The following is a 27222-nucleotide window of genomic DNA, read 5'->3' as shown; positions in this document are numbered from 1 at the left end:
CTATCTCTTACTTGATAAAGCTTTCCCAGTTGAAACTGATATATTGGCCTAGAAGTAACAGATTAATCCATAGAAGGGGATACATCAATCTAAGAAAAAGAATTCAGAGCTATGAATACAGTAATCTAGAGAATACCCAACACAAGAGAAGATGATTAATAAGGTTTTCTATGAGCCCAGGTGATTTTAAACCAATACACTAGTAGAAAATGGCCTATCTTTTGAGTGTCTACCATGTGCCAGGCACTGTGGTAGATACTAGATAATGTACCAAATGGATAATGTGCAGGTAGACAGTCAAAAGCAGATAATAATATAGCATGCTTTGGTAAATCAGTTCATTAACTACTTGGGTAATTCAACTGTAATTGAAACAGCATTTGAAAATTGATTTTGTTCATCATGGGGTTGAAAAATATGGTATCGTGGAATATTACCATATATATTTAATGAATTAATTAGGTTCCGATGGTATCTATTCTTAATCAAGGGTAAAATTAGAGAAAAACTAGGTAAAAAGTATTACCACTTTATTAATTAATCAAACAAATAATTCTTCAGAATCTACTCTATGCCACATAGAGGACAAAGTGCTGGGAATATAGGGAATAATAAGTCACAATTCTTTGCAAGGATTATGTAACTTCATGGAAGAAGCCAGACACACAAGCAATGATGACATTAAGTATTTTTTTTCAAAGAGTGTCATGAAGTAGAATCTTTCATATAATGCTGGTTTTGGAGGCCAAGACCAGTATTTATGTGCTCATCTTTGTTATAAAACCAAAAACCCTCTGTAATTTAATGAATCATATTTGTATTTCACTGAGTACACTAAAAAAAATTAACCCTATAAACTACTAATTATTCTAGTAATTGATTATAGCAGTGAAAAGTCTCTCATTCATTTCTCCCCCACATCAACATTCTCTGTGCTCAATGTGTCACGTTTCTGTCAAGCCAGAGTGTTCTTTAAACAAATACCTCAGCCCAGATTTTGTTCTTTCTGCCTGGAATGCCTCTCAATAAATTTATAGAAAAGGTATCTACCCTCCAAAAACTATCTCATGCAAATTTTCTCAATTTCTAAACAATGTGATATCACAGTCTAATCTGTATGGTAATTTTTTGCTGTTGTCTTTACCCACCCCCACCTTCTATTTCCCCTGAGCAGAAGCTACTTGAGCTACTATTTTTCACTCATCTTGTACGTCCCATAGGGTTTAGCATGCAGAAAGTGCTGAGTAAATATTCACTGAACTTAGATGATCCAATTAAACTGACCGTGCTATAAGCAAAAATAATACTTTCACATTGTTTCTGAAACTTAAAAACTCAAACATATTAATGGAAGAGTAAATTAGTTTTATTGACTGATGAAAAACTAAAGTGATAAGAAATATGGATAGTAAACAATAATCATTGAGTTCTGTTGGAGTTCTAGTTTTCTTCTTTCCACTTTCAGCCAAAAGGACATAAAACTATACTAATTGTTTTAGGTTTCTTCAACAAAAACTGCATAGTTTAGCAGTTGCACAGCATTAAATATATACATTTTTGCAAAACCCTGAAAGTTTTAACTTTTGTGTTGACCTCAAAGGCTAATGGAATCACCTATACTGGTCGGATTCAGAGTTTCTTTTCCCTTTTCTGCCACCCTGTAAAGAAAAATAGGGCAAATTATTTAGGAAATACCATTTGGAGGCATTTTCATTTTAAGACTATATGAGACCAAAGGCATTATGGGTAGAAGATGGAAGAAATTTCTTTTCTGAGTTTGTTGCAAATTTGGATGCGAGTACCACTAAATTATTTTTACAAATGATTAAAATAGGTTGTAGAAAACAGTTACTTCTACTTGAATTAGTCTTGACTTAATAAGATTACCCAATATCTTATTTTTTAGAGCTCATTTGGACTGTCCAAGACTTATTTAAAAATAAAATTTTTGATCAATACTAAAATAAACAATTTGCTCTGTATGATGAGAAAATTTGGTAATTCATTACTCTTTTGGGTAATTCAATTTCTAATTCAAGTTCTATCTAGTTTTGTTCATATTAGACAGCATTAGAAAGCTGATTTTGTTCATCACCGGGTTGAAAAGTAGGTTATACTTTTTATATTGCTCAGTGACATATACACATCTGTATTTAATTTGCTCCAAATGAAACTCCATGTATGGTATTTGACTTGAGCCAAGGAAAGAGAAAGGCAGCTTAAAAGACAAGAAATATTTTACATTAGTTATTTTTAACATAACATTTTTTTCCTTATTCTGATTTAAAAAGCAAATATTCATTATAGGAATATGGAAAGTACAAGTACAAAGAAGAAAATTAAAATCATCCATAACTACTCTATCCCTTATTTAAACTTATAAATAATGGTTTGATGTATTTATCTTACAATAATTTTATAGTTTTTTCTTCATCTTTATAAACTATAGCAATGGTACCCAAACTTAGTTCATCATTAGAATCACCTAAGTAGCAATATTTTTTAAATTCTGATGTCCAGGCTTTGAACAAGACCTATTTATTTACAATTACCAGGGTGGGCCAAACAATCTGCAATTCAAAAAGTTCCCAAGTAATTCTGATGATCAGTCAAGCCTGGGAACTACTTGTCTGGGGAAGTGCATTTCTTAAAGTGGTGGTTCTATCAGGGACACATGGAACCCAGACTCATTAAATTATGTTAGCAGCTTCTCTTTGTTTCTTTCATCCTTTTTATGCCTGTAATTTCCCTCTTGGTGGTCAAAAACATTTCTATATCAACCTTCTTTAAAAAAAAAAGTCAAGTCTAAGAATGCCATTATTCACTCCTGAACAGACAAAAGTTTCACAAAGATTCGTTCAGAGAAAAAAAGTATTAAGATGTTACGTGGGGCCTGAGATATGTAATCACATGTATTAAAAACAAGATTTATTTCCTGACAGCAAGAAAATTAAAATAAATTTACCAAAAAATTTTCTAAGTTAGATAATCACTATACATAGGTACCAATGTTATACAGCTTAAAACTCTTACCTTGCTTCTCAACAAGATTAAAAAAAAAAATTCAAGGATCCTTTTCAAAGCCTTCCAGGCAAATGGAATTCTCCTTCCTGGACTGACGAGATGTCAAAGTAGGAGCTAAACAACTTTTATATTCTCTAGGCCACCAATGGCTTTCAAACTTTTTTAACTCTGATCCCACATTAATTAATGCATTTTATATCATGACTTAGACACACATACATATGTATATACAAAAATATATATATATGTGTGTGTTCATATACACACATATACATATCATATACTGAAACAAAGCACTGATATCTTTTTACTGCTTCACCCAGAAAAAAATGCTGAATTCTAGCTTGTACACGCAGAAGAAATGACAGAATCAGAAAAATCACTATATTGCAACCACCAAAATAATAACTGACAAATATCATCAATGGACGCTGAAACCATTGGGTAAAAAGAAAAGGATAATCACATAATCTCAAAGTATCACTCCACATATTATTTATTAATTACAAAGGGGAAAAGATATCTTTACAATGAAGATATCTAGAAGATAACTGCTGTACCTGAGTGACTAAACTTATTATATAATGGGGTAAATGTCACTGTGTGCCTTCCCTCAATATGATTCAATGGCATGTATGTCATGTCATCTACATAGTACACCAAGGATTTTTCTGAATTACTTAAGTTACTGCTGTATATACCAATATCTAGAATAACCTGAACATTTTCTAAAATGTAAATTATATGACCAATAATAACAAAATTATTAATGTTTGGTGAATAAATTTTGGCCTAAGAATAAAATAATGCATTTATGCTCACATAGTATCTATCCCAAATGTATTACTCGTAATGAAAACACCTTCAAAATTATAAAAGCATACCTGATATCTGGCTAATTCTGCTTGTAATACTTTCACTCTAGATCTTTCTTGTTCTAATGCAGCATGAAGTGAAGTCACCTATAACAAAATATTTAATAAAAAAAGACTTCCTTTTTTCTTTTCAGGCACATACTCTTCATTCTTGAGACTTATTCACAATGATGATTTCTGACTACTAGATGAATGAGCATCAGAGAAGAACCCCTCCCCGATTTCAATTAGGCATTTTACTCAGCTATATATTAAAGATAGATAGGACAAGCTCACTGTTCTTAGAGAAGACCACATAATAAGTGTGTGGAGGGGAGAAATCAATTCCATGAACAGGGTAAGTTCTAGCTGCCCTTTCTATCTCTGTGTTCATAGTCTACATCAACTAAAACACAACCCCGTCTTCCCCTATTCTTCATGACATACCTACCTCCCTTAGCATGGTAAATAGAATCTTCATTAATTTTCTATTACACAATAATAATGAAGCATAATTTATATCACTTTCTTGCAGTGTGTTGATGGGCTGTATTTTTGTTTAGTCAAATTTCATAATTCAGGACTAAAGAACAGCTTAAGAAAACCAGTCTCATACGGTTTTCCTTACCTGTATAGTTAGCTCATTCTTGATACTTTGTGATTCATCAACTTGTAGAAGTATTTCCGCTTTATCTTTCACTGACAAAAAAGGAAAAACAGCACTATAATCTTTTCAATCACTCAAATATTTTAACAGTATTTTACTGAACCAAGACAGCAGACCAGTCAGACAAAGATTAATTGTCCTCATACTTAATGAATGTATTTCTTGACCCCATGGCTCTTATTTTTAACTGGTAAATTCTAATCATTATTATCACTACAGAAGTTTTCTTTTGAAATTTTACATTATCTGTGGTGTTAAAATATTAATTGTACAAATATAATGAAGATTAATTTTTTCCATCTACACTAGGACAAGGACACAAGAAAATTAAAAGTTTCACACAGGGAAAAAACTTTAAATACCTTGACTAATCTTAAAGCAAGATTTTTAAAAAATGTAGAGTGTTTTTGTTTGTTTTGTTTTGCTAAATTGTCAGGGCAAACACACCATAACGCCCACAAAAATTATTTTTGTCCAACTTTACATACCAATAAAGCATTCAAATAAATGTAGCTCATAAGATCATAACTGATAATATAACATCTGTGGTCTCTTAGAACTATTCATTTGTCTGGAGGTTTTTCTCTCTTCGGGGAAGCAAGAGATCTATATTTGGCCCCTATGTTTCCTAAACTTTACAAATCTCTACACGGCTGACAACTTCCTTAACCTATAGTAACAGCTAACTCATGAAAATCTAAATCCTCAACTTTGGAAACAAGCTAGGAGATATTGAAGAGGTACAAATGTAATAAAATTAGTAAAGGAGGAATTGTTCAAATATATGAGTACTGATCACCACAGCTCTACCAATATAACACTGTAATTCAAATTTATTTTTCATAGGTTAATATGATATCCAATAAGGTGAAAAGAAACAAATCATAGTGTCTCAAGAATCAACTTGGGAACTTCTACAAATTATACCTTCTACCCTCCATCCCAAGAATTAAATAGACTCACTGAGAACTAGTGATTTTTAAGAATTATATTTCAATCGTAGTCAGTTCTTCTATAGCTTGTTTTGAAAATATGTATTTGTTTCAACGAAACTGATATATTAGAGAACAACTTAAACATAACACAAATTTTGCATTTGTTTAAGCACAATTTCATGAACACAAAACTGCACCCATGCACACACACCTCAAATATCTACAAGCTATCTCAGTTCACTGTGTGTTAAGAACCACACCAACTTTCCATTCTTCCGTCACTTAACAGTAACACACAAGCTGTAACCCTTGTGAAGCCTACTTCTACAAGAAATTTTAGGTTTTCAAGGTAAAGTGCTATATTTATTATAGCATTTATGTGTTTAACCATTTACACATGTATAAAACTGTGTGGCTGTTTTTATTGTTTCCATCTTTTTTTAACGTGTCACTGACTAAGTTTTTGAGTGTTGTATACTCCCCAACTCCATTTTCCCCATAAACCTTATGGTTTTAACTGTGTGATTTTGCAGAGATTGGTGATTTTTAGGAACACATTATATGTGGAACACATTATATTTTTAGGAACACTTTACATGCAACATTACATGTTGCATTATAACAGAACTGACTGTATTTACATTTATATTTAAAATGCTAGAGGATGTGTACTCTAAGGTACTGTGAGTATTTCTCATGTCCTATATAGGACCACTTTTCAACTTTTCAGTGGTCCTATGTAAAATTCTTCTACTTGGATTATTTATAGTATGGAGTATGGACACTGATGTTATTTACTGGTAGCCATTTTTAATCTATTTTTGAGAGTAAGCTTTTATCAGTTAACTTTCTCACTTTTCACAAATGTTTCCTTAAGTAAGGAATATTACTTTACTTTTACTTTTTACATATTTAAAAATCATACATCCAATAGCCAATGATATCCTTAATTTCTTCAATTAGAAATATATCTTGTAAACAATTATTTTATTTTCATAATTTTATTCATTAAATTATCCACATGGAGCTCAGTAACATGTAGAGATCTAAATTAATCTCAGGATGCTGATATCTAATTGTCCAAATAACGTATTTCCCCATTACTCTTTAACTTCTATTTCATCAGTTAAGCTGTATAATAGTTAAGTTATAGTTATATTATTAAAAAGAGTAAAGTCATAAAGTTTGAATCTACTCCAAAACCATACATTCTTTTAAACTGCACATGATTTCTGGTTTTTACTCATATTGTTTTGATAACTTATTTAATAATATAGTTTAAATTTTGGTTGGACAATTCCACTCCCATATCTTCATATCTGAAACAATTTTTTGTATCCTGTTTACTTATTCTTCAAGGTGAGTTTCTTAATTTATTAAGTGCTATACAGTACTCACATGAGCTACATTTGGTATTTCATTAACATTTACTAACAAGGAAAATTGTTTATTACATTTAATTTTGTCTATTTAGAAGATTTTCTCATTTATTCATGTCTTTCTCTATGTCTCTTTTATGGTTTATAATCTTCTTTTGCAAAATTAATACACATTCCTTTTGTGCACTGAATGAAACATTTTCACAGAACTTTCAAGGTAAGAGTCACTAGGTATACATATTCAGGATTACAACTGATTTGGGGGGTTTTCATATAACATCATGTTTACTAATCTTATTATTTCTAATCATTTTTTATTGATTTCTTTGTCTTCCTGCTAGTGACCTATTGCCGAAAGTTTAGAGTGGCAGCAGAAGCATGAAGAGTGGGGGAGGGGAGAAGGAAAACCTAAAATGATGATAGCCCTTCTCCTCTAATAATTAAAAAGCAGAATCGTAAGCGAATGTTATTCTTGCTTTCCCTCTAAATGTAGTCCAATAATTTATAAGAAGTGAAATTTCAAGGGTTTCTCTTACCTGAATAATTGTAAACTTGTGTAATACTAAGGTGCTGTAAGAGTGACATGTAATAATAAAATTATCAAGAACAGTCCAGTTTGTATCACTTTGGGAAACTTTTTTATTTTGTTGAGTTGATAAATCATATATCTTGAAAAATTATCTTCAAATTTTTTAAAGATTAACTTTTAATTCTAAAAACACACAAATCACTTACTTTCACCTTCCTGAAGCATTTTCAATAACTGTGCATTTCTTGCCTTTACTTCTTTATACTTTGCCTAATGAGGAAAAAAGATTTAATTTTTAAAAGGTAAATGATATAATTAATGACTTACTCTCAATTTATGGAGCTATGAATTCTAAGCTTGCTCAGAGACATAAATTACTTCTGTAAGAAATTAGATGGAGGAAAATGTATTTGGAACTGTCTACTGCTTAAATTAAATCCCTGGTACAACAGTAGAAATTAATATTATCGGTGACTGAAAAATAAAGAAGAGAGGGATAAAAGTGGAAAAAATTCAGGATAATATTAAGTTTTCCTGAAGAGTCTTTCTCTTTTCTTCCTTAAATAAAACCCTTATACAATTCAAAATAATGAGATGAAAACAAAAAGAAAATTGATTCAGAGCTCTATACCAGGATTATCGAGTACTGTAGCAGAACTTTCTGTATTTGTTCTATATCTGCCACTGTCCCATATGCGGGTACTAACTACTGGAAATGTGGCTAGTGTGATTGAGAAAATGAATTGTACATTTTATTTAGTTTTATTTAATAAAATTTTTAAATTTATCTTATTTTTATTTATAAAAATTAAAAATCTTAATTTTATTTATTTAAAATCCATGTGGTATATTAATTTAATACCACATGTAGTGGTTACTGTACAGCACAGTTCTGTATTTTCTCAGTTAAGGCTTTACTAATCTCTTGTTACTTCATTAACCAAATATTGCTAAATTAATTTTTGGCTGACATGAATTAGTAATTTATTGAAATATTCTTCAATTCTTTTTCGATTTCTTTTTCTATGTCTCTTAGCTTCTTCTCAAACTACATAAATGACACAATTCTACATTTATAAACAACAGGAATTGTGTTCCCACATTAACGTCCATATTCTGGGGAATTTTCCTCTTATGCTACCCTTATTCAACACATAAAACACTCTGAATTATTTATAAATATTTAATACATTAATACATTAGAGAAAACAATACGTTTAATAATTACAGAAAAATAAGAGATCAGAGGAAGAAAACAGATCAGTATAAAAAACTTGTCATTTCTCCTCTCAATATGTACACAGATATGTACAGAAATTACCAGATTCAAAAATCTTTCTTGTGAAGTCCAATGAAGATGGCTTTTACTAAATATACTATCCCTGAGGATGAATCAATAACGTTACTGAGTAGTAGTGCAGACAATACACTAAACAGAAGTAGTAAGCACCATAGTAAACATGAGGGAGTAGGAGTTTTGAGAAGCTTAGACATGAATGAGGGAGATAAGTCAGATGGAAACATAAAAATATGATGGGAAAAACATATACAGTGAACTACAACCATATTTACTATGAATATATCTACTGTGAATCTGAAACCATATCCACTATGAAATTCTCAATCTCAGGGCTTCAATCAATGTCACTATCTCACCAAACTCTATCCCTAGCTCAAGCCTTTTGTCCAAGGTCCATATCAATGTACATGGAGGCACCTCTTATGCTAGCCTTTAGGGGTTAAAGTCAGCCCATAAAGCAAAAATTACAAACGAGCAAAATTACCCGTGAAAACTCTTTATATTGCCCATAAAAACAGCATATATAGCTTTGTATATACAACCTTGAATCGTAAATATATCTACAAAAACTTAAATGTATAAAATCCTAGTACAATGTAATTTATAATAAAGAGTACAAATGAAATATACAGTGCCATTATTACTTTTAATTTCATGAAAAAGAGAGCACTTAAGTTAAATACACATAGTTGTGACTCCATGTGTCCAACTGCATCCTGAACATCAATGCATGCATCCACAGCCATTTAAACTCAACATGTCCAAAATGAGATCTATTAGTTCCCATTCACCAAACCAGTTGAAAATGTGCTCTTCCTCTTACACTCAATACCTGTTAATTGTGTTACCAGGCTATCTTCACTCCACTTCCCTTCCCTTCTAAAAACCTTTACTGCCCTTTCTTTGCTAAAATCCAAATGTCTTCAAATTCTGACCCCAACTAACATCTCCAATCTCACCTTCTACAACTTCCCATGTCTCGAAATGTCAGCAAGAAAGTACTTTTTACCATTCCCATGCCTTTGTATATGCTATTCTATTTAGAAAAACTATGTTTTTTGTGAAATCCTTACCAATTTTCAATAGCAGCAACTGATTTATTCCTGTTTCTGTGCTTCTGGAGCACTCTGTCAAATCTAAATTATAAATTATACATTGTACTGCAATTATTTACATGTCTATCTTCCCCATTAAACTATGAGCTTCTCGCTAACTCATCTTTGTATTCCCTGTGCCTAGCACATGCTAAGCGCTCAAGAAAAGCAATGGAAAACATAAATGACAAAGAAAAAGCTATGGGAGATGGGTGGGTGCAGTCCAAAAAGGTTTTAGCAGGGATGATTCTTAAAGGCACGAGTAGAATAGGAAGGGAAATGTAAGAACCATCAGGGATGGAACTTGATTTATTTTTTCACTATTACATACACAGGGCCAAGAAAACTACCTGGCATATTACAAGCACTCGATAAATAATTGTTGAGTAAACAAAAATTAGTCAAAAAAGAATGATACTTGAGATGAATAAGAGACTTTTTTAAAAGCTGAAGGAAGGAAGAAAGAGGCAGGTTTGTGGTTAAAACAAATTGTATAAGTAACAAGTGCTGGCAAGGATGTGGAGAAATTGGAATCCTCATGCATTGCTGGTAGAAATGTAAAATGGGGCAGCTGCTGTGGAAAACAGTTTGGTGGTCACTCAAAAAGTTAAACATAGAATTACCATATGATCCAGCAATTCCCCTCTTATAAGGTATGTACCAAAGGAACTGAAAGCAGGGACTCAGATACTTGTACCCCAATGTTTATAGCAGCATTACTCACAATAGCCAAAAGGTGAAAACAACACAAGTGTCCATCAACAGAAAACAATATGTGGTATAAACATACAATGGAATATTATTCAGCTATAAAACGGAATGAAATTTTGATACATGCTAAAACATGGATGAACCCTGAAAACATTATGCTAAGTGAAATACGTCAGACATAGAAGGACAAATATATCGTTCTACTTAAATGAAGTACCTCAAACAGGCAAATTCATAGAGATTAGAGGTTAGCAGGGGCTGCAGAGGAAGGGGAAATAGGAAGTTTAATGGGTACAGAGTTTTTGTTTGGGATGAGGAAAAAGTTCTGGAAATAGTAGTGATGGCTAGACAACACTGTGAAAGGACTTAATGCCACTGAATTTTACACTTAAAAACTTGAAATGGCAAATTTAATGTTATATATGTTTTACCATGATAAAAAATATACTATCATTTAGATTAGATATAATTAATGAAAGAGTTTAAAAACCTAAATAGCAGAAACAATATTTCTATGAATCAAATATTAAGCATTTACACATAAGAAAAACAGAAAATGTGCAGATTTACAGAATTATTTTAGTTTACAGTAAATAAATACAAACCTCCCATTGAATGATCACATTTTTTAGTTTCTGGATTTCAGCATCTTTCCTTTCAAGTTCCAACTTTAGTCTTTCAATTCTTCCATCTTTTAGAACTACTTCCTGAAGAGGAAAAACACTATTTTAGAACTAATATAGTTCTGCCAGTTCTGGCTTACAATATCCTTTGTGAAAAGTTTAAGAAGAAAAATCCCGATTTTAATTCGTTTTCTAAAGCAACCTTAAACTGTTGACTGTATTTCCACTTCTACTCAATTATATAATTATAATTATGTACAGCGCAGGCAAATAAGATATTTATGATTAATCTCAAACTACAAACATAACCTAGAACAATATCAGGGCTTTGAAATGATATTTCTATCCTGGAATAAACTTATTAAAAGTGCTCTGTAACAAGCTGTTGTTATTACTCTATCTTAAAAACCCAAAAGAGAAAAACAACTTAGAGCTGATACATATATACATACTTTTTGATAATGTAAATATAATGGCCACATGTTAATCCATCCTGCACTAATTTAAGTGGCTATACTTTGAAAAAACATTTGTTAGCTAAGAGAGATGGCTTTTTTCCCCTCTAAACACGAATGTAAATGTCTATTTTACTAGAAATGACAAGTTTTTGTTTGTTTGATTTTTCTTTAATGAAGAATAAGACAGGCTGATGACAAAGTATGTCTCTTCCAGATGGGGCATTATTTTTAAATATGGCCCTCACCCCCTCCCCAGCAAAGCCCCAGTCTATTACAGTAAGGTTGGAGTCAATATGCACTGGCTAGAAAGCGACACTTGACTCATAGGCAGAGGGTTTTAGACACCAAGTCCAATATTTTCTTTTGCTTTTACAGACAATGAACCTGAAACCCAGAAAGATAAAGTGACTTGGCCAAAATCACATGCTTAGTGACAGAAATGTGGTTAAAACCTGGGTTGGAAGACTGTCCAGTGCTGTGTGCCTCAGAAGGAATCAATAAAATAAGGACTGCTTAAGGATAGTCACCAGAATAACACAAAGGACAGAATGTCCTTCTCAAATCTTATCCTCCAGCCAGGCTAGGGAGAGCAAGAAGACAAAAACAGGAACCTTATTGGTCTACTACACTTACTCTAACTTGTTTTGGTCTAAGACTTAAATGAACAGTTTCTTTTCTGCCAAGAAACAGTTTTGAATGAGCTTTTACATACGAGTCTTCTACTAGCAGGACTAAGGATCAAAGGGAAAAAGATAGGGGAAGGTAGAGGGGGCAAGAGGAAAGCAAACTTGTGGGCCCACATAGGCAGGGCTTGTGGGACCTCTGCAGCAGGGTGTGTGGGCCCACAGCTGACTTGTGCCACAAACCATCATGAACAGCCACATGGACTCTGCCCCACCTTCCAGTGCCTGAACCGATCCTGCACTGCTGTGCCTGGGGTCAGCTCTACCCATCAGTACTCCTGAGGCAGCTGTGTACTGCAGCGCAGCATAGCCATATCTGGCCAGAGGCCTGCCCTGCCCAAAAGAGAGCTGACAACAGCCTCAGCGAGCCACACCAGAGGCCTGGAGCAACTGTGAGCCCCTGAGCCTAGCAACCAGCCACACTAGGGGCCTGACTCACTTCACAGCAAAACAGCAGTAGTTGTGTGTTATTAGACCTCACAGGCAGCCATTCTGGGGCTTACCCCACCCAATAAAGTGATCGTAGCTGCTGCATGTGGCTTAGACTTACAATCCGTCAGCCTGGGGCCAGCCTGACCTACCCATGCACACATAGCAATAGCAAGCCCGCCACAACAGAAGGGCACACGCAGTCCACACAAGAGACACTCCTGGAGCACGTGGCACGGGTGATGTAGGGAAGCATGTTGCTAGGTCCCATAAGACATCTCTTACGTAAGGCCACATTTCCAAGATTGGGAGATGTAGCTGATCTACCTAATATATAGAAATAAGCACAGAGAAGTAGGCAAAATGAGGAGACAAAGGAATACATTCCAAAAAAGGAATAGGACAAATGCTCAGAAAAAGAACTAAATGAAAAAGAGATAAACAATCTACCTGATAAAGAGTACAAACTAATAGTCATAAGGGTGCTCACTGATCTTGGGAGAAGAATAGATGAACACAGTGAGAACTTCAACAAAGAATTGGAAAATATAAAAAAGAACAAATCAGAGCAGAAGAATACAATACGGGAAATGAAAAGTTCACTGGAGGTAACCAACAGCAGAGTAGATGACACAGAAGAATGGATCAGAATCTGGATGAAAGAGTAGAGGAAATCACCCAAGCTGAAAAGAAAAAAGAATTAAAAAGAATGAGGATAGCCTAAGGGACCTCTGGGAGAACATCAAGCATACTAACATCCACATTATAGGTATCCCAGAAAGAGAAGACAGAGACAAAGGGGCAGAGAATTTATCTGAAGAAATAATAGCTGAAAACTTACCTAAACTGGGGAAGAAAACAAATATCCAGGTACAAGCAGCACAGAGAGTATGAAAAAAGATGAACCCAAAGAGGTCCACACCAAGCTACATTATAATTAAAATGTCAAGAATTAAAAATAAAGAGATAATTCTAAAAGCTGCAAGAGAAAGGCAACAAGTTACATACAAAGGAAACCTTCTAAGGCTATTGGCTGATTTCTCGGCAGAAATTTTACAGTCTAGAAGGGAGTGGCAGAATATATTCAAAGCACTGAAAGGAAAAAACCTACAGCTAAGAATACTCTACCTGGCAAGGTGATCACTCAGAATGGAAGGAGAGAGAAAAAGTTATCCAGAAAAACAAAAGACTAAAGGAGTTTATCACCACTAAACCAGCCTCACAAGAAATGTTAAAAGGACTTATGTAAGTGGAAAAGACAAGACCACAAACAAGAATAAGAAAATTATCAAAAACATTATCACTAGTAAAGGCAAATATACAGTAAAAGTAGTGGATCAACCACCTATAAAGCTAATATGAAGGTTAAAAAACAAAATTACTAAAATTCTCTATTTACATGATAAGAGGTTAAGGGATACACAAAAATAGAAGAGGTAAAATATGATACCAAAAACATAGTGGGGAGGTAAAAGTGTAGGGCTTTTAGTAAGAGGTCAAACTTAAAAAGACCATCAACTTAATATGGATTACTATTTACATAGATTACTATCTGTGAACCTCATGGCAATCACCAACCAAAAACTTATAATAAACACACAAAAAATAAAGAGAAAGGAACTCAAACATAACTAAAGAAAGCCAATCACAAGGGAGGAAAGCAAGAGAAGAAGAAAGGAACAAGAAGACGTACAAAAACATGCAGAAAAAAGTAACAAAATGGTAATAAGTACATACTTATCTATAGCTACCTTAAAAGTAAATGGACTAAATGCTCCAATCAAAAGACACAGGGTGGCTGAACGGATAAAACAACAAGACCTATATATATGCTGCATACAAGAGACAAACTTCATACCTAAAGACACTCAAAAATTGAAAATGAAAGGATGGAAAAAGATACTCCATACAAACAGAAACTAAAAGAAAGCTGCGGTAGCAATTCTTATATCAGACAAAATAGACTTTAAAACAAAAACTGTAATAAGAGACAAGGGCATTACATAATGATAAACGGAACAATTCAACAAGAAGATATAACATTTGTAAATATCTATGTGCCCAACACAGGAGCACCTAAATACATAAAGCAATTATTAACAGATATAAAAGGAGAAATCGACAGTAACACAATACTAGTAGAGGACGTTAACACTCCACTTACATAAATGGACAGATCATTCAAACAAAAGATCAACAAGGAAATACTGTCATTAAATGACTCATTAGTCCAGACTGACTTAGTAAATATATACAGAACATTCCATCGGAAAATTGCAGAATACACATTCTTTTCGAATGCACATGGAACATTCACCAGAACAGATGACATATTAGGCCACAAAAGAAGTCTCAATAAATTCAAGAAAACTGAAATAATACCAAGCATCTTTTCTGACTACAACAACATGAAACTAGAAATCAACTACAAGAAGAAAACTGGAGAAGCCACAAATACGTGGCAATTAAACAAGACACTACTGAACAACTACTGGGTCAATGAAGAAATCAAAGGAGAAATAAAAAATTATCTGAAGACAAGCGAAAATGAAAAATATAACATGCAATTTAAGGAATACAGCAAAAGTGGTACTAACAGGGAGGTTTTTAGTAATACAAGCCTACTTGAGGAAGCAAGAAAAATCTCAAATAAACAATCTGACAACACACCTAAAGGAACCAGAAAAAGAAGAAATGAAGCCCCAAATGAGTAGAAGTGAGGAAATAATGAAAATCAGAGTGGAAATAAATGAAACAGAGCCTAAAAAAACAACAGAAAAAAAATCAATGAAACTAAGAGCTGGATCTTTGAAAAGATAAACAAAATTGACAAACCTTTAGCAGGACTCACCAAGAAAAAAAGAGAAGACTCAAACAAATAAAATCAGAAATTAGAGAGGAGAAATTACAATGGACACCACAGAAATACAAAGGATTATAAGAGGATACTATGAAAAGTTATACGCCAACAAATTGAATAATCTAGAAGAAATGGATAAATGCTTAGACCCATATACTTTCCAAAACTCAATCAGGAAGAAACAGACAATCTGAATTGACCAATCACTAGGAAGGAGATCAAAACAGCAATCAAAAACCTTCCAAAATACAAAAGTCCAGTACCAGAGGGCTTCCCCAGTGAATACTACCAACCATTCAAAGAAGACTTAATACCTATCTTTCTCAAACTCTTCCAAAATATTGAAGAGGATGGGACACTTCCTAACTCATTCAAGGCCATCATTATCCTGATACCAAAACTACACAAGGACAACACACAAAAAGGAAAAGTAGGGGCCGGCCCCGTGGCCAAGTGGTTAAGTTGGTGCGTTCTGCTTCGGCGGCCCAGGGTTTCACCAGTTTGGATCCTGGGCACGGCCATGGCACCACTCATAAGGCCATGTTGAGGCGGCATCCCACATGCCACAACTAGAAGGACCCACAACTAAAATATACAACTATGTACTGGGAGGATTTGGGGAGAAAAAGCAACTCAAAAGAAAAAAAGGAAGAAGAAGATTGGCAATAGTTGTTAGCTCAGGTGCCAATCTCTAAAACATAAAAAAAATTAAAAAAGCAAAGTACGTCAATATCACTGATGAATATAGATGCAAAAAACTTCAACAAAATACTAGCAAATTGAATACAATATATTAAAAGAATCATACACCATGATCAATCGGGATTCATACCAGGGACACAAGGGTGGTTCAACACCCAGAAATCAATCAATGTGATACACCCCATTAACAAAATGAAGAATAAAAATCACATGATCATCTCACTAGATGCAGAGAACACATTCAACAAGATACAGCATCCATTTATGGTAAAAACTGTGAATAAAATGGATGTAGAAGGAAAGTACCTCAACATAATAAAGGAATCCTGAGGAAAAAAAGAAGAAAGCTTGAGGTATCACATTCCCTGATTTCAAAATAAACTACAAAGCTATAGTAATCAAAACAGCATGGTACTGGCACAAAACCAGACATACAGATGAGTGAAACAGAATCTACAGCCCAGAAATAAACCCACACATCTATGGATAGCTAATTTTCGACAAAGGGCCAAGAACATACAATGTCTCTTCAACAAATGGTGCTGGGAAACGGGACAGCCACACGCAAAAGAATGAAATTAGACCATTATCTTACACCATACACAAAAATTAACTCAAAATGGATTAAACACTTGAATGTAAGACCTGAAAGCATGAAACTCCTAGAAGAAAACATAGCCAGTACACTCTCTGACATCAGTCTTAGCAGTATCTTTTTTGAATATCATGTCTCCTCAGGCAAGGGGAAAAAAAGAAAAAATAAACAAATGGGGCTGCATCAAACTAAAAAGCTTCTGCAAAGCAACGGAAACCATCAACAAAATGAAAAGACAACCTACCAACTGGGAGAAGATACTTGCAAGTCATATATGCAATAACGGGTTAATATACAAAATATATGAAGAACTCATACAGCTTAGAAACAAAAAAACAAGAAGCCTGATTAAAAAATGGGCAGAGGATGTGAACAGACACTCTTACAAGGAAGATATACAGATGGCCAACATATACGTGAAAAGATTTTCAACATCACTAATTACTAGGGAAATGCAAACCAAAATCACAATGAGATATTACCTCATGCCAGTCAGAATGGCTATAATTAACAAGACAAGAAATAGCAGGTGTTGGAGAGGATGTGGAGAAAACGGAACCCTCGTACTCTGCTGGTGGGAATGTAATCTGGTGCAGCTACTGTGGAAAAGAGTATGGAGAGTCCTCAAAAAAATAAAAATAAAAATACCGTATGATCTAGCTATTCAACTTGTGGGTATTTATCGAAAGAACATGAAAACACTAATTCAAAAAGACATATGTTCATTGTACCATTATTCACAGTAGCCAAGACTTGGAAATCTAAGGGCCCATTGATGGATGAATGGATAAAGATGATGTGGTATATATATATACACAATGGAATTCTACTCAGCCATATAAAAAGATAAAATCTTGTCATTTATGACAACATGGATGAACCTTGAGGGTTTTACGCTAAGCGAAATAAGTGACATGAAGAAGGCCAAATACCATGATTTCACTCATATGTGCAAGATAAAAGCAACAACAGCAGCAAACAAATACATAGATACAGAGATTAGACTGGTGATTACCAGAGGGGATGGGGGGAGGGTGGGAGGTGGAAAGGAGTAAAAGGGCAAACGTGTATGGTGTGACAGATGGTAATTAGTCTTTGGGTGGTGAACATGATGTAGTCTACACAGAAATCAAAATATAATGACGTACATCTGAAATTTAAATAATGTTATAAACCAACGCTACTTCAATAAAAAAAAAACTTAAAAACAATTAGAAATATACTACTATTAGGCCCAGGAATCTCACTTCTAGGAATTTATCTTAAAGAGGTAAGTGAGGGACTGAGTATCCACGAGAGTGTTCACTGTAGATTTATGACAACAAAAAGCTGAACATCAATTTAAATGTCCAACAATAGGATATAAGCTAAATATAAACTGAAAACTCTGAAATTACTAAAAATGATGATATAAAACTATAGAATATATTTGTATGATCCCAAAATTGTGATACTCTATGCAAAGAAAAAGTCCTGGAAGGACATACACCAAAATTTTAATAACTCTTAGGACATGAGGTTATGGAAGATTTCACTTCATTGTTAAAAAATTTCATCAAAAATGTTTTATACTGAGTAATCATTGAACAATATAAAATACTATTTTAATTTTGAAAAAATGAAAGCATGGGGCTGGCCCAGTGGCCGAGTGGTTAAGTTTGCGTGCTCCACTTCGGTGGCCCAGGGTTTCACAGGTTCGGATCCTGGGTGCAGATGTGGCACTGCTCATCAAGCCATGCTGAGGCGGCGTCCCACATGCCACAACTAGAAGGACTCACAACTAAAAATACACAACTATGTACCCGGGAGCTTCGGGGAGAAAAAGGAAAAGTAAAATCTTAAAAAAAAAATGAAACCATGTAAGTATTAAAATAAAATCTAGATAATATGAATATCTATCATCTTTGAGCTAGCCCTGGTGGTCTAGTGGTTAAGATTCAGCATTCTCACCACCACGGCCCAGGTTTGCTCTCAGTTAGGGAACCACACCACGCGTCTGTTGGTTGTCATCCTGTGGCAGCTGCATGTTGCTGTGATGCTGCAAGTTATGCCACTGGTATTTCAAATACCAGCAGTGTCACCCATGGTGGACAGGTTTCAGCAGAGCTTCCAGACTAAGACAGACTAGGAAGAAGGACCTGGCCATCCACTTCAGAAAAAATTGGCCATAAAAACCCTATGAATAGCAGCAGAGCACTGTCTGATATATTGCCCCCTGGAAGATGAGAGGATGGCACAAAAAGACCGGGCAGACTTCCACTCTGCTGTACATGGTGTCACTAGGAGTCAGAATCAACTTGACAGCACTAACAACAAATCATCTTTGAATAGGAAAGCTCTTCTGAACATGATACCAAAGGGAGAAAACAAAAAGGAAAAGATTGATATATTTAATGAAGTAAAATCTCCAAAAATACTGTAACAAAATCAAAAGGTAAATGAAAAACTGGAAAAAATAGTCTCAACTCATATAACAGGCATATGACCAATAAAAATGAAAAAAGTGTACAGTCTCAGTAGTAAGCAAGGAAATGTTATATTAAACTGGTACATTTAAAAATTTTTTCTCTGTGTGGGTAACTAAAAGCAATTTAGCTATAAACTCAACGATTTAGTGTACAAGAATTATTACTTAATGATCTGAAATGCTCACCATCTGTATTTAACTGAGAAGTGGTCCATATAACAGTTCCCACATTATTGAGGAAAACAGGTATACATATCCATAGAAAAGGAGGACCACAACAAAATATCAATAGCAATTTTCTCCCAATGAATGAGATCAGGATCATTTCTAGCCACTGCATCTGCAAATTGGGGGATAATAATGATATCTACCGACTTCATAGTTAACTGTGGGAATTAAATGAAATAACCATTTTAAGTACTTAATATAACGTCTGGCAAATATTTAATAAGACCTCAAATATTTATTTTTGCCATCATTATCATTTCTTCATCTTACTGATCAGTAGTTTCCAAAATTTCTACAACAAACATCACTTTTTAAAACAGGAAATTATATTGTTTTAATGCACATTCATGTTTATAAAGTCTTCATTTCATTAAATAAATTTTAAAAATTATCTTCTAACTAGAAGGTACTATACTAAAATGAGGATGAAAGGACATATATGATAAAGTCTATGCCCACAGGGGACTTGCAATCTATTAAAAATGATAATAAAAATGTGCTGTGGGAGGGGCCAGCCTGGAGGCGTAGTGGTTAAGTTCATTGCTCCACTTTCCTGGCCCAGGGGTTCAGCGGTTCGGATCCTGGATGTGAACATATGTACTGCTTACAAAACCATGCTGTGGCAGGTGACCCACATATAAAGTAGAGGAAGATGGGCACAGATGTTAGCTCAGGGGCAGTCTTCCTCAGCAAAAAGAGGAGGATTGGCGGCAGATGTTAGCTCAGGGCAAATATTCCTAAAAAAAAAAAGTGCTCTATTAAATGTGCCGTAAAAAAACAAAATGCTATAGGGTATAGAAAAACAAGGAAAGATCATATCCAGGTTTTCTGTTTTTGGTGTTTCAGGTTGGGATGGAGCAGTGATAGAAAGGTTCAGGGAGAAGATGGAATGTTGAGCAAAGCTGGGAAGGATCCAGCATTCTGTGATAGGAGCGCTCTGCTTTAGGTAGGAGAAAAATTTGGGAAAGAGTACAGCTGAAGTTAATTACATTGAAGCTACACTGTAGTACAATGCTTTCAAACTCATTTGACAGTGACCCACATTAAGGAACGTTTTATATCACAACAAAGAATGCACATACATGTCAGTGTATGTAGGTACATGTGTTTATGTTATGTATGTGTGTGTGTGTGTGTATATATATATATATATACATGGAAACAAATTTCATAAAATATGAATAGACGTCATATACTCTGACATACTTTTTTTTTTCCTAAGTGCTGGTAGCAATCTACTAAATTGACTTCAGGACCAGTTAAATTGGTTGGGACTCTCAGTTTGAAAAGCAGAGCCTGAGAACTTTAAATGTCAAGTCAGGGACATTGTACTTGATTCAACAGACATTGAAATTTAAGGACATGGTGTGGCATGGTGGAAGTCACGCTTTTTAAAAAGTCATCTGTTAGCAGTGCATATGATAAATTACCTAACATTAGAAGGAAGGAGGCAGAAAGACTTGTTAGATTACTGAAATAATACCAGTAAGAGATAATGCGAGCCTAAATTAGAGAAATATTACTGAGAATGGAACAGAAGATAGATTTGAGAAATATTTCAAAGATTAAAAACTCCCAAACCATGAGAATAGAAAAGTGAAAAAAGGAGGTTTAAAGTCTGGATAAAACGATGAAACTAAAAACAGAAATGATGGAAGTCAAGCCAAAAGCTTGGTTCGGAGAGTGACTGATGAGCTTGATTTTGGACAAAGTGAGTATAAGGTATCCACAGAAAAAAAAAGGTGAAATATGCGACAAAGGCAAGCAATTAAACAGAGCCCTGACGGCCAAAAGAGGGAACACCAGTGAAGTTGTGTAGAAATTAGTAAGCTCATATCCTGTGGCTAGAAGACAATGCTGATACACACATCAAAAGCAACAAAGACATTTAAATCCTTTGATACAATTACTATTTTTAAGGATGTATTCCAAGGAAATAATTCATAAGAAAATTAAATATATGAAGATATGCAATGAATAGCAAATGACCAATTCTAAACAACCTAATTGTTCCATAATAAGGCAATGACCAAGTGAATTACAGCGTGCTGATTTGACAGACTATAATGCTTGGTTTACAAAAGGGGCTACAACTATATTCCTTATTGTTACGATAATTTTTATTTTTTTAGGATATGCAAATAGTCTTTATTTTATAAATTAACTTGCCAAAAACCATACTTTATTCAGTAGCTAGACTTAGCCTGAATACAGACAACTAGCAATCCAACAAGCACAAATGTATTGATTGTCTACTCTATATTCCACACACTGAACACAATGATAAACAAGACACCCAAGGCTCCTGCTTTCACTTCTATTGGAGAAAATAGTTACAGATAAATTAATTTTTTCCTTTTTTTTAATTAAGGTTAGGAAAGTTAACATCATTGTGAAATTACAGTTTACATCATTATTAGTCATTTCGTAGGTACACCACTTCACCCCTAGTGCCCTCCCCCCACCTCCCTTTCCCCTGGCAACCACCGATCAGTTCTCTTTGTCCATATGTTAACTACCACCTATGAGAGGAGTCATACAGAGTTCATCTTTCTCTGTCAGGCTTATTTCACTGAACAAAATACCCTCAAGGTCTATCCATGTTGTTGTGAATGGGACAACTTTGTCCTTTTTTACGGCTGAGTAGTATTCCATTGTATATATATACCACATCTTCTTTATCCAATCATAACTTGCTGGGCACATAAGTTGCTTCCATGACTTGGTTATTGTAAATAATGCTGCGATGAACATAGGGGTGCATGGGACTTTTGGAATTGCTGATTTCAGGTTCTTAGGATAGATACCCAGTAGTGGGATGGCTGGGTCATAAGGTATTTGTATTCTTAACTTTTTGAGGAATCTCCATACTGTTTTCCATAGTGGCTGCACCAGTTTGCATTCCCATCAACAGTGTATGAGGGTTCCCTTTTCTCTACAGCCTCTCCAACATTTGTCACTCTTGGTTTTGGATATTTTTGCCATTCTAACAGGTGTAAGGTGGTATCTTAGTGTAGTTTTGATTTGCATTTCCCTGATGATTAGTGATGATGAGCATCTTTTCATGTGTCTATTGGCCATCCGTATATCTTCTTTGGAGAAATGTCTGTTCACATCCCCTGCCCATTTTGCAATTGGGTTATTTGATTTTTTATTGTTGAGTTGTGTGAGTTCTTTGTATATTATGGAGATTAACTCTTTGTCGGATAAAAAACTTGTGAATATTTTTTCCCAATTAATGGGCTGTTTTTTGTTTCAATCCTGTTTTCCCTTGCCTTGAAGAAGCTCTTTAGTCTGATGAAGTCGTGGTTTTATTTCTGGGCTTTCAATTCTGTTCCATTGATCTGTGCACCTGTTTTTGTATCAGTACCATGCTGTTTTGATTACTGTAGCTTTGTAGTATGTTTTGAAGTCAGGGATTGTGATGCCTCCAGCTGTGTTCTTCTTTCTCAGGATTGCTTTAGCAATTCAGGGTCTTTTGTTGCCCCATATGAATTTTAGGATTCTTTGTTCAATTTCTGTAAAGAATGACATTGGAATTCTGATTGGGATAGCGTTGAATCTGTAGATTGCTTTAGGTAGTACGGACATTTTAACTATGTTTATTCTTCCAATCCATGTGCATGGAATGTCTTTCCATCTCTTTATGTCGTCGTTGATTTCTTTCAAGAACGTCTTGTAGTTTTCATTGTATAGATCTTTCACTTCCTTGGTTAAATTTATCCCAAGGTATTTTATTCTTTTTGTTGTGATTGTGAATGGGATTGAGTTCTTGAGTTCTTTTTCTGTTAGTTCATTGTTAGCGTATAGAAATGCTACTGATTTATGTATGGTGATTTTATACCCTGCAACTTTGCTGTAGTTGTTGATTGTTTCTAATAGTTTTCCTATGGATTCTTTGGGGTTTTCTATATATAAGATCATGTCATCTGCAAACAGCAAGAGTTTTACTTCTTCATTGCCTATTTGGATTCCTTTTATTGCTTTTTCCTGCCGAATTGCTCTGGCCAAAACCTCCAGTACTATGTTGAATAAGAGTGGTGAAAGTGGGCACTCTTGTCTTGTTCCGTTCTGAGAGGGATGGGTTTCAGTTTTTTGTCCGTTGAGTATGATGCTTGCTGTGGGTTTGTCATATATGGCCTTTATTATGTTGAGGTAATTTCCTTCTATACCTATTTTATTGAGGGTTTTTATCATAAATGGATGTTGGCTCTTGTCGAATGATTTCTCTGCATCTATTGAGATGATCATGTGGTTTTTGTTTCTCATTTTATTAACGTAGTGAATCACATTGATTGACTTGCGGATGTTGAACCATCCCTGTGTCCCTGGTATAAATCCCACTTGATCATAGTATATAATCTTTTTGATATATTGCTGTACTCAGTTTGCCAGAATTTTGTTGAGGATTTTTGCATCTATGTTCATCAGTGATATTGGCCTGTAGTTCTCCTTCTTTGTGTTGTCCTTGTCAGGTTTTGGGATGAGGGTGATGTTGGCTTCATAGAATGTATTAGGGAGTGCTCCATCTTCCTCTATTTTCTGGAATAGTTTGAGAAGGATAGGTATTAAATCTTCTTTGAATGTTTGGTAGAATTCTCCAGAGAAGCCGTCTGGTCCTGGACTCTTATTTTTGGGGAGGTTTTTGATTACTGTTTCTATTTCTTTACTTGTGATTGGTCTATTCAGATTCTCTATTTCTTCCTGATTCAGTTTGGGTAGGTTGTAAGAGTCTAGGAATTTATCCATTTCTTCTAGGTTGTTCAATTTGTTGGCATACAGTTTTTCATAGTATTCTCTTATGATCCTTTGTATTTCTTCAGTATCTGTTGTGATTTCTCCTCTCTTGTTTCTAATTTTATTTGAGACTTTTTTTTTAGTGAGTCTGGCTAAGGGTTTGTCAATTTTGTTAATTTTTTCAAAGAACCAACTCTTTGTTTCATTGATCCTTTCTACTGTCTTTTTTGTTTCAATATCATTTATTTCTGCTCTAATTTTTATTATTTCCCTCCTTCTACTGACTTTGGGCTTTGTTTGTTCTTCTTTTTCTAATTCCGTTAGGTGTCGTTTGAGGTTGTTTATGTAAGATTTTTCTTGTTTATTGAGGTGAGCCTGTATTGCAATTAATTTCCCTCTTAGGAGTGCCTTTGCTGCATCCCAAATAATTTGGTACGGTGTGTTTTCATTTTCATTTGTCTCGAGATAATGTTTGATTTCTTCAATAAGCCATTGTTTGTTCAGTAGCATGTTGTTTAGTCTCCACATTTTTGCTCCTTTCCCAGCTTTATTCTTGTAGTTGATTTCTAGTTTCATAGCATTATGATCAGAAAAGATGCTTGATATTATTTCAACTCTCTTGAACTTATTGATGCTTGCTTTGTTTCCCAAGATATGGTCTATCCTTGAGAACGTTCCATGCGTGCTTGAGAAGAATGTGTAACCTGCTGTTTTTGGATGAAGTGTCCTATATATATCTATTAGGTCCATCTAATCTAATTTTTCATTTAATTCTATAATTTCTTTGTTGATTTTCTGTCTGGATGATCTGTCCATTGGTGTTAATGGGGTGTTGAGGTCCCCTACTATTACTGTATTGCTGTTGATGTCTCCTTTTAGTTTTGTTAATAGTTTCTTTACGAATTTTGGTGCTCCTGCGTTAGGTGCATATATATTTATAAGTGTTATGTCATCTTGGTGGAACGTTCCTTTTATCATTATATACTGCTCCTCTTTGTCTTTCTTTATCTGTTTTGCTTTGAAGTCTACTTTGTCTGATATAAGTATGGCAACACCTGCTTTCTTTTGTTCATTATTAGCTTGGAGTATTGTCTTCCATCCCTTCACTTTGAGTCTGTGTTTGTCTTTGGGGCTGAGGCGTGTTTCCTGAAGGCAGCATATTGTTGGATCTTGTTCTTTGATCCATCGTGCCACTCTGTGCCTTTTGATTGGAGAGTTCAATCCATTCATGTTTAGAGTGATTATTGAAACGTGGGGGCCTACTGTTGCCATTTTATCACTTGTTTTCCAGTTCTTTTGCATTTTGTCCTGATGGAGAGCTGTTACTTTGTGTTACTGTCCTTCTGCTTATCTCCTTTGTTCTGGATTTTGTAACCCCTTTCCTTTTTTTGATTTTTCAGGAATGAGGTTCTTCCTGAGCATTTCTTGGAGAGGAGGATTTGTGGCGATGAACTCCCTTAACTTTTGTTTATCTGGGAAAGTTTTTATTTCTCCATCGTATTTGAAAGATATTTTCGCTGGGTAGAGTATTCTTGGCTGCAGGTTTTTGTCCTTCAGAGTTTTGAATATTTCATTCCAATCTCTTCTAGCCTGTAAGCTCTCTCCTGAGAAATCTGCTGATAGCCTTATGGGGTTTCCTTTGTAAGTTATCTTCTTCTGCCTGGCTGCCCTTAGTATTTTCTCTTTGTCGTTGACTTTTGCTAGTTTCACTACTACATGCCTTGGGGTTGGTCTTCTTGTGTTAATAAAGTTTGGAGCTCTATTGGCTTCTGTCACATGAAGTTCCATCTCTCTTCCCAGGTTTGGAAAGTTCTCAGCTATTATTTCTTTGAACAGGCCTTCTGCCCCCTTCTCCTTCTCTTCTCCCTCTGGTACACCTATAATCCTTATGTTGCATCTCCTAATTGAGTCGGATAATTCTCGGAGAGTTTCTTCATTTCTTTTTAGTCTTAGTTCTCTCTCCTCCTCTGTCTGCAGCATTTCTATATTCCTATCCTCCAAATTGCTAATTCTGTCCTCCATATTATCGACCCTACTGTTCAGAGAGTCCAGGTTTTTCTTAATCTCCTCTATTGTGTGCTTCATCTCCAGTATTTCTAATTGGTTCTTTATAGTGTCAAGCTCTTTTGTGACATAGCTCCTGAACTCAGTGAGTTGTCTATCTGAATTTTCTTTTAACTCATTGAGTTTTTTAATAATGCCATTTTTGAAATCATCGTCATTTAGGTTATAGATTTCATTGTCTTTGGGATTGTTTTCTGGGTGCTTATCATTTTCTCTCTGTTCTGGAGATTTAATAGATTTTTTCATACTGCTTGATGGCGTAGATTTGTGCCTCCGCATAGACATAGAGTTTAGTCACTGCTTCCACTTGCTGTGACTGGTGTGTGGGGGGCAGCTGTTTAGACTGAACCAACCAGGAACCCTGTCAGCTGTTACTGACTGGACCTGGACCCCTCCTTGTAGTCACAGTGGTCCTGTGGGGTCCCTCGTTGGTTGTGGGGGCAATCGCAAGGGGGCCTCAGGCTGCTGGTGCCTACTGTTGCAGCCCACTTAGACGCGCTCCCTCCTTGTGGTCTGCAGCGGTGTTGTCTGTTATGATTATTTTTAAATACCTATGCATGTGGCATTTTCCTAGAAAAGTTCTATTCAAAAATGAAACCAAATGTTGTGTTAAGAATGCTTGAATTACATTTGACTTATTTTTCACCTTTAAAACTTCCTGAAATATTAATGCACAGTTAAAAGAGAATTTTATTTTACCCTTGGCAAAAAGAAGAGCTTTCCTTCTCTGAGAAAGGAGTGCAATGAGAAGAGGAAGGACAAGAGAAAGAGAGAGAAGTAGAGTACTTTTTAAATGGCCTCAATCTTCTTTTATCCCCACTACACTCAATGACATGACAAAATCGTTATTTTTTAATTATGAAAAATTTTGCATATGCAAAAG

At 34.8% G+C, this 27222-nt stretch overlaps 1 protein-coding gene across 3 annotated transcripts in view; it reads right to left on the bottom strand.

Moving 5' to 3' along the window:
• Positions 1-1344: 1344 nt before the first annotated feature.
• Positions 1345-27222, bottom strand: part of GKAP1 (G kinase anchoring protein 1) — an 87636-nt gene continuing 61758 nt past the window's right edge. For all 3 annotated transcript variants that reach the window (XM_046664345.1, XM_046664344.1, XM_046664346.1), the window contains 5 exons: positions 11099-11200; positions 7595-7658; positions 4507-4577; positions 3909-3986; positions 1345-1658 (listed from right to left, as the gene is read on the bottom strand). In XM_046664345.1, the coding sequence (XP_046520301.1) occupies positions 1611-1658; positions 3909-3986; positions 4507-4577; positions 7595-7658; positions 11099-11200 (363 nt within the window). In that variant the 3' untranslated portion in view covers positions 1345-1610. The remainder of the gene's footprint in view (positions 1659-3908; positions 3987-4506; positions 4578-7594; positions 7659-11098; positions 11201-27222) is intronic.

This window comes from Equus quagga, chromosome 6, assembly GCF_021613505.1.
Source record: "Equus quagga isolate Etosha38 chromosome 6, UCLA_HA_Equagga_1.0, whole genome shotgun sequence".
Taxonomy (NCBI): domain Eukaryota; kingdom Metazoa; phylum Chordata; class Mammalia; order Perissodactyla; family Equidae; genus Equus; species Equus quagga.
This window is presented reverse-complemented; position numbering and strand designations above follow the sequence as displayed.